This window comes from Mandrillus leucophaeus, unplaced genomic scaffold (assembly GCF_000951045.1).
Source record: "Mandrillus leucophaeus isolate KB7577 unplaced genomic scaffold, Mleu.le_1.0 Scaffold114, whole genome shotgun sequence".
Classification (NCBI taxonomy): domain Eukaryota; kingdom Metazoa; phylum Chordata; class Mammalia; order Primates; family Cercopithecidae; genus Mandrillus; species Mandrillus leucophaeus.
In genome coordinates, this window is record NW_012099654.1 from 1,550,850 (window position 1) to 1,559,753 (window position 8,904).

The following is an 8,904-nucleotide window of genomic DNA, read 5'->3' on the forward strand; positions in this document are numbered from 1 at the left end:
TGGGATTACAGGTGTGAGCCACCACACCCAGCCAAATTTATTTTTCATTAAACAATTTGGAGGCCATTCTTTTTCTGATCTTACTCTGGACTTTAATCTTTATAACATGTCCTATTTTCTTTACTTGAGTATTATTTATTATTTTGAACTAATTCCTAACAAAATCCAATGTAAAGGGCAGGGTCCCTAATAGTTCAACACTGAACAGCTCGGGAGGGGCTCAAGGAAACATGATAAAGAAAGAAAAGAATTAAGGCAGCAGAACAGGGTCTGGAAGCAGGAAACTTGAGGTAATTCGTGCTGAATCAAGGAAAACCACCAAGGCCTGGTGGCAGGGAAACTGAGACCAATTCGTGCTGACTCCCCAAAGCTGGAGCAAAAGGAAAACACCTGGGTCTGGGGGCCGAGAACCTAAGGCCAATTAATGCAAACTTCCTAAAGCTGAACCAAAAGGAAAAACTGCGTCTCCCCCAAGCCTGAGTAGTGAAGGATCAAAGGCTAGTCTCCCTACAACTCTCCCCTTCCACCACATCTCGCAAGGAAAGGGAGAGTGCCTTGGACTGGCCGTGGGCCAAGCATGGGCTATCTCTTCATCTGCATAGGGTGCCAATTCACCTCAGCCTTTAGCCACAAACCAAATCCTTCATCCAGAAAAGGGGTAACTGATAAGAACCTCAAAAGGCCAGGCGCAGTAGCTGATGCCTGTAATCCCAGCACTTTGGGAGGCTGAGGTGGGCAGATCACCTGAGGTCAGGAGTTCGAGACCAGCCTGACCAACGTGGAGAAACCCCATCTCTACTAAAAATACAAAATTAGCCAGGCGTAGTGGCACATGTCTGTAATCCCAGCTACTTGGGAGGCCGAGGCAGGAGAATCGCTTGGACCCAAGAAGCAGAGGTTGCAGTGAGCCGAGATCGCACCATTGCACTCCAGCCTGGGCAACAAGAGCGAAACTCCGTCTCAAAACAAAAGAAAGGAGTACTTGAAACCCAGAAAACTTTCGTAACTGGGCCCTTGAGCCACTTGCTAGGGTCCACTCCCACCCTGTGGAGTGCTTTCTCCCTTTAATAAATCCCTGCTTTGGCTACTTCATTCCTGTGTTTCATTCCTTTGTTACTTGGTGCGTTCTGTCCAATTCTTTGTTCAAAACACCAAGAACCTGGACAACTTACAATCAAGGCCCTCCTTCCAGTAATGGAATAAAGTCTGAAATGAACCAAACAGTGATATGATTAAAGCCTTAAAATGTCTTAAAAGTGGTTTCAGTTACCTAGGTAATATAGGGAAAAGTGGTTTTCCAGCTTTAGAATCACCTTTTTTGCCAATTCAAGTTATATCACTCAAGCAGAAAAATTACTTTGGCTTCAATTATCTGAATTTTAAGGCCTGATTGTTCTTTAATCCTTGGCTTACCTTTTAACCCAGCTGAGGTAGATCTCCTCAAAGGTGCTCTCCAATCATAAGCAGGGAAGTAATTCAATACCTCAGATCGTTCACACAAAAGGCTAGAGAGGCCGAATGCACTGACAGTTTAAACCAGGGCTCAAGTGTCAATTAGCATTAGAGAATCCTCTAGTTTTCAGCAAAGTGGGATTTGAGAAATCTTTTGCCTTTACCTTGCTTGGAAAGCTTGCTTTGAGCCCACTCCTGCCTTAAATCTCATCTGAAACTTTTAGAATACAGTATATCTGGGGGAGGGTAGACTGCATATCAGGCTTTAGTGCTGACTTTTGTATAATCCAGCCTCTGGTATCCTCGGGAGATTGGTTCCAAGATGCTCCCCATCCCACAGATACCAAAATCCACAGATGTTCAAGTCCCTTATGTAAATGGCTACCTTTTACCTTTACCTATTTCCATGCAAACTACACACATCCTCCTATATACTTTAAATCATCTGTAGATTACCTATAATACCTAATACAATGTAAAAGCTATGTAAATAGTTGTTATACTCTATTTCTGTGTGTGTGGGTTTTTTTTCCTGATTATTTCCTTTTTTATTTTATGGAGGTATGGTCTGTTGACCAGGCTGGTCTCAAACTGTTGGGTTCAAGCGATCCTCCTGCCTCAAACTCCCGAAGTTCAGGAATTACACTGAATTTTTTTTTTTTTAAGACAGAATCTCTCTCTGTTACCCAGGCTGGAGTGCAGTGGCACAATCTCAGCTCACTGTAACCACCACTACCCTGGTTCAAGCAATTCTGCTGCTTCAGCCTCCTAAGTAACTGAGACTACAGGTGTGCACCACCATGCCTGGCTAATTTTTTTGTATTTTTAGTAGAGATAGGGTTTCACCATATTGGCCACGCTGGTCTTGAACTCCTGACCTCAGGTAATCTGCCAGCTTTGGCCTCCCAAAGTGCTGTGATTACAGGCGTGAGACACTGCACCCTGCCTACATTGAGTATTTTCTATTTGCAATTGGTTGAATCCATGTATGGGGAACCCACAGTTAAGGAGAGCTGACTCTATGTTAATTCTATTTTAGAAATGTTTTGTCCATCATCAACTCAGAGACAGAAAATACTGGTGGTGTGGCCTGGTTTTAATTATTACAGGTAACAGCTGATCAAGAGGGCTGTCTGCTTTGCAGCGTCATTGCCTAGCTGGTTAATGATCTGCTGTGACAGGAGAGGGAGGAGGCTACAGTAAGAATTAACCGAGATTAGAGACTGCTGTTCTTCTGTTTTGTCGCTTTAATCATAATCTAGGGCTCCTGTGTTGAAGTAAAGCTGTGGGAGTGACCTTTACAGTAATGTTTGATGACTCCTCTCCCCGCCTCCCCCAGACTTCATTGAGTTGTTTGGTCATGAGGTCATGAAGTCCCATCCATCCTCACCTGACATGAGCATAATAAAGTGAAAATCCTCACTTGTCTCTGACATAGATCTGGTTCTATCTGGCATATGCTGTGCCAAATAAACCAGTCTTCTATTACTGGTGACCGCTTTAAGATTTCAGAATTTACCTCTGTGTTACACTGGCCTTTGAGAGGCTAGTTTAGCCGTTAAGAAGTTATAGACTTTTAGCAGTTCTAAGAATTTCTAATAAAGCTTATCACTTTGTTGTTTATTTACTGTGAGTAACACACACACATACATACACATATATAAAAAACAGTTACTTCATTATTAGCCTATCACTAACTGATGATACATCTACTATTTGAACCATAAGTGTTTCAGTTAGTAGATAAACTCTTTAGTCTCTAGAAAATGAAAGCAGGGACCCCCAAGAAAATGGAAAGAAAGCAGATTTTAAAAGCTTTGTCTTTTTCATAGTTTTACTTAAGGCCAACCTTTATTGCTTCATAGGTTTCTCTCCCAATGTCAGATATTTTGGTAAAGATACTGATGTTATACATAACCTCAAATCCTCATACTGGCTCAGTGTGAAAAATTGAAGATTTTTTTGGTGAAACTCACCTTCCAATGTAGAAAATATTGCGGGATAGATTATTTTTTTTAATCTTAATAAGCACATACATAATAATCAAAGAAATACCTCACCCGGGCCATGAAAGGGGTAGCAGAGATCAGCTAAAGGTATCATCTTGGAAGGGTCCAATCCAGTTCCTCCCAGCAGCTCCACAAAGTCTCCTATTCCCTCACAACCTGCTGAGGATTTCTAAGGGAATAAAGCAGCAGAGAAAGACACATTTAAACCAATTACAGAAGTCAAACCATTTGACCAACAGCGGGTCCATGAATTCACTCAATCAGCCCTCAACATCCTGGCAATACCGTTTAATTTAACATCTGGGACTCCGGAAATTAAAAGACGTTTAAAAGAGAAAAAATCATAAAAATTGCTTTTCTAAATCAGTTGAGTAATCATTTTTTTTAGAAATGTGTGTACATGTTTTTTTCATTTTTTTTTAAGCTCAAGGACTGGAATGATAAAATGGAAATCTGTAAACGCCATATAAGATGTACGGAAATTGAACCAAAAAAATACTTTACTTTTCAAATCATTTGGACATACATACTGAATCACTCGAATTTCTTAATGCATGCAGTCACAGTTAAGCGAAGTCAAATACCTACATTTTATAAATAGGGCTTTCACATCCGTTTTTCCTTCACCTCATCTCTTCTTCTTTGTAAAGGAACTTTGTGTGCTATTGGAACACATCATTTCTACCAATAAGAATTTTGATTAATTATGAGTATATTAAAGAAATAATAAAACCCTGATTTGGGGCTCAAGTTAGCTACAGTTACCATGATCTTTCTCCTTTCAACTAAAACAAATTTATTTCAAGCTACTCAAAAGAATTCATTCTAAAGTTCTGTGTGGTCCACCATGATCACCTTCTCCTGCTTCCCTTCATTTTTTTTTTTTTTAATTTTGTAGAGATGGGTCCTTGATATGTTGCCCAGGCCAGTCTTGAACTCCTAACCTCAAGGGATCCTCCTGCCTCGGACTCCCAAAATACTGGGATTACAGGCACGAGCCACCTCACTCAGTCTTTTCAGCTTTTCCATACTGTCTTGTCCACAGCAATCCCCCTGCCTTACTTTCCAACACAAACAAAGCAACCACTGTCAGTCCCAAAAGTACTTTGAGCCCCCATCTCCCATGATCAGGGCAGTCTCACAAGTATGCCACCTGTGCAACCACATAAATTCAGTGCCTAGAAGGGCTCTATGCTTGGTTTAATGCTCTGCTGCATTTTAATAAAACTGTAATAAGGGCTCTCACATTTTCATTTGTACTGGTCCCCACAATTTTGCCTGTGATCCTCTTCTTCATTGAAGTGTGCTCATTAAGAGATCTAGTGGTATATGACAAGGTGCTCAGTACTTAACTAGATAGACCTTAACACATAGGAACCAAAATCTAAAATAGAGAACTTAAAACACACACATACACACATAAGCACACACATTCAGGCATTTAGAAGGGCATTGACAGGCATGGTGGCTCATGCCTGTAATTCCAGCACTTTGGGAGGCCAAGGCAGGTGGATCATTTGAGGTCAGGAGTTCGAGACCAGCCTGGCCAACAAGGTGAAACCCCATCTCTACTGAAAATACAAAAATTAGCCAAGTGCGGTGGCACACCTGTAGTCCCAGCTACTCAAGAAGCTGAGGTAGGAGGATCAATTGAACCTGGGAGGCAGAGGTTGCAGCGAGCCAAGATCATGTGCCACTGCACTCCAGCGTGGGCGACAGAGTGAGACTCTGTCTCAGAAAAAAAAAAAAAAGAAGAAGAAGGGCATTGAAATACAACTGGAACTAAACAGCAAATTGGAAAATAACATAATGGCAACTGCTTCACTAATGAGCAGGGGTAGGTGGGGATATCTATTTTTAAAGGGCCTACCTACTACGTGCTGGGTTTGATGCTTAGAGGCTTTATATATAATTGCATCAAATGATGAAATAGAGGTTTAATTAGCCCCACTGTATACAGGGCTTCATGTTCTTGTACTGAGAGTGGAATAAGCAATTTATCAGTAAAGGAAAAAAACCTTAATTGCCTTTCCCTTGAGTAGAGGACGTCCAGGAGGAACATCTCTTAAGACTAAATTTTCCACTTAGTTTTATAGGTTCCAAAATTCAGCAGGTGCTGTTACAGGGAAAAAGGAACACTCAGGAGAGAGAAGTGGGAAATAAAGAAGCTAGAAAGAAATAGAAACTAAAGTGAGGGGGACAAAACAAAGAAACAAGAAAGTTAGGTGCACTTATTCTTTGCTGTTCAATGATTTTTCTCCCTTCTTTGCAAACCTCTCAGCTTTTCTTACAATGTTAGGAACTGAGTTATGTGGGGACCTCTGAAGTGCAGTTCCTCAACAGTGATTCCCTCAATTTCTTTGTTGAGGTTCTAAGCCACTACTATCTTTTGCCTAGCCCACAATGACGTACCAAAAAAGTACTTGGCCAGGAGCAGTGGCTCATGCCTGTAATCCCAGCACTTTGGGAGGCCGAGGTGGGCGGATCACAAGGTCAGGAGTTCGAGACCAGCCTGGCCGATATGGTGAAACTCTGTCTCTACTAAAAATACAAAACAAAACAAAACAAAACTAGCCAGTTGTGGTGGCTCATGCTTATAATCCCAGCTACTCAGGAGGCTGAGGCAGAAGAATTGCTTGAACCTGGGAGGTGGAGGTTTGCAGTAAGTTGAGATTGCACCTCTGCACTCCAGCCTGGGTAACAGAGCAAGACTCCATCTCAAAAAAAAAATAAAAAAAAGAAGTACTTATATTCCTTGTACCAAATGTAAGACCCTCACACCAACTCAATGTGCAAAATTGAAGGTGTTTGGTTTTGGTTTTGTTTATTTTGGTGGAACTCATCTTCCAATACATAGAAATCTGGGAGGTTTAAGAAAATAATCTTGATAGATACATTAATAATAACTAAAGAAATGTCTCACCAGGGCCATGGAAAGGGTGGCATGGCCCGACAGCCCATTCATTGCATGGAAGGCACAGTGACATTTTAGACAGCGTACATCAGATCATGTTGCTTTCCTCCCTGAACCTCTTCAGTGGTTTACCACTGCACTTAAAATAAACTTAAGCTCCCTAATGTGGCCTGCAGGGCTCACCACACTCTGGCCCTGCCCATCTCCCTGAAGCTGTCTTATGCCAATCCTCCTCTTCCTTCCATTTCTGGAATCCAGCAAGCCCATTCCTGCTCTGAGCCTCTGCACTGTTCCCTCTGCTCCCTGTTCTCACAGCTGCTGGCTTCTTCTGATCTATCACTCAGGTCTCACTTCTCAAAAGGTTTCTTTCCTGACCACTTTATCACAAGTAGCCCCCTGCCTCTCCATCTACCCCCATGCTCCCAGTCACTGTCTACCACACTATTTTGCTGCATTTTCTGTATAGCACTTACCACCATTTGAAATACATGGCAGTTTTGCCTGTCTCATCCCACTTGAATGCACAGTCCCTGTGAGCAGGATCTGTCTTGTTTATTGCTAATTTCCAGCATCTACAATAGTGCCTGGCACATGCTAAGCACTCAAAAAATATTTTGTGAAGAAGCAGATGCCTAAAACACTGTAGGCTCTAAATTGTTTGGGAGGAAACACCAAGATTACCCCGATAGCCCCAATAACTAAAATTCAGATCTCCCAGTCTGTGCTCACACCTTTCATCTTCTATATTTTACATCAAAAATGACATACAAATATGGAGCCAGTAAGACTGTACCAAAGATACCCAAAAGTGTCCTTATCAAAGGACTATTCTTTCACTAAGAAAAAAGCAGGCACTAATCCATGAATTTAGGGCTTAAAGGAAATTGGATATACTCCTTTTTTCAGTCCTAGTTCTATTTATTTGGTTGTCACTAAAATCTGTCTGATTAGGAATTATGACTGCCTTTGATAGCAGCAAATACATGAGTTATCTTAACCTAGTCATGTGAGAAAGTAAAAGGAAATGAGGATGACTCAGAGGGAAAATGCTGCCAGTGCAAGAAAATGCGGTCAAACTCAGCATGAATTTTAAGGTCCATACAGAAGTTTATTCGAAAATAAGTTGATAGGGATTATCCGCTAATATTTTTTAGGCAAAATGTATTGAGTTAAATGTCATGCCAAATACTTTTCAAAGCTTTACCGTATTTTGCAATCTAAAAATCCAATTTTGTATTTTATGCTACAGTTAGCACTCCTTCACAACACAGTTCTGTCAATGAGATACTTCCTTATGTCAAAAGAAAATTCCAATAATCAGAAAAACAGCTGTGTAGATGACTCACACTACGTTCTGCTAGGAGAGAATTTTTGTAAAAGAGGCAAGCACAAGAGAGTTCAATTGTAATTATATACCACAACTTTACCAATTGAAAACATTTCTTACATCACAAGGAAAGTATTCAAGTAGTCAGAAGGGGCACCTGAGTATGCAACTTGCCGTATAACTGAAATAGAAGAGGGGCTTAGTCAAAGCAGCTAGGGCAAACACGTGTGAGATTTAAGAGCTCATCAGAGCGACATACTACGCCAATTTGCTAGTGTCCAGGTTTGCCCTGTATGATTGCTTCTGCTCTGATTAAAGCTCTGGCCTTATCAAATGGTTAGGAAACAAGTAAACAACTCACCTTTAACTGAAGACCATTTACGTGTCCCAGGGTGAGATCAGATATTTTGATCACCACAGGATAAATTATGGAGAAGCTGCAGTTTCGATGCTGGTGTGGAACGACCAGGGTAAACTTTCCATTTGGAGTCTGAGAAATGACATTGCAGGCTTTGTAGAAAGGAAAAAAAAAAAAAACGAAAATTCATGTTTCCATTACTTGGTTTGCTGGGTTTTTATAGACATTTATTGTATCTTATTCTAGGACTCCTGTTCATGATCTAGGGCCTTCTGCCCAGGAAGAGAGCATATGTATCACAAAAACAATTTGGAGACAGAAAGGATTTGGGGAACAAAAACCATCAGTGACACATGGATATTGTCAGGAGGCCCTGGGCTGTGAGGGGGCTTCTAATGTTAATCTTAGGGGGTTACCTTGTTTATAACAATCAAAAGACATAATTCAGCACCCAAACAAATACTAGCTAGTGTTAGTTCTAGGAGCACTTGAGTTAACTAGAGTTCAGCTTAAAGCTAGGAATGTGGAAAAATCAAGGCTTAATGGTGAGTCCAAAACTCAAACTCTGTTTTCAAATAATAAAGTAAATAATTAATTTTAAGTATTTTCTTTTGCATTCTTATTTCTTTTCCTTTTTAAAAAAATTTTTAATTTTTAATTAAAACTTTTTATCTTTATTTTAAGACTTGGGGCCTAGGATGCAGCTCAGCAGCTTCACCATGGCCCCGGGCTTATTTTAAGTATTTTTCTTTTCTTTTCTTTTTTTTTCTAAGGCAGAATCTTGCTCTGTCACCCTGGCTAGAATGCAGGGGCGTGATCTCAGCTCACTGCAACCTCCCCTCCC

General features: G+C 40.9%; 1 protein-coding gene across 1 annotated transcript in view; it reads right to left on the bottom strand.

Annotated features, from left to right (window-relative positions):
• The window catches only part of CRHBP (corticotropin releasing hormone binding protein), a 16,678-nt gene that overhangs the window by 2,469 nt on the left and 5,305 nt on the right, over window positions 1–8,904 (bottom strand). The window contains exons 5-6 of the mRNA XM_011996336.1: window positions 8,064–8,212; window positions 3,513–3,630 (exon numbers count right to left, since the gene is read on the bottom strand). Coding sequence (XP_011851726.1) covers window positions 3,513–3,630; window positions 8,064–8,212 — 267 coding nt within the window. The remainder of the gene's footprint in view (window positions 1–3,512; window positions 3,631–8,063; window positions 8,213–8,904) is intronic.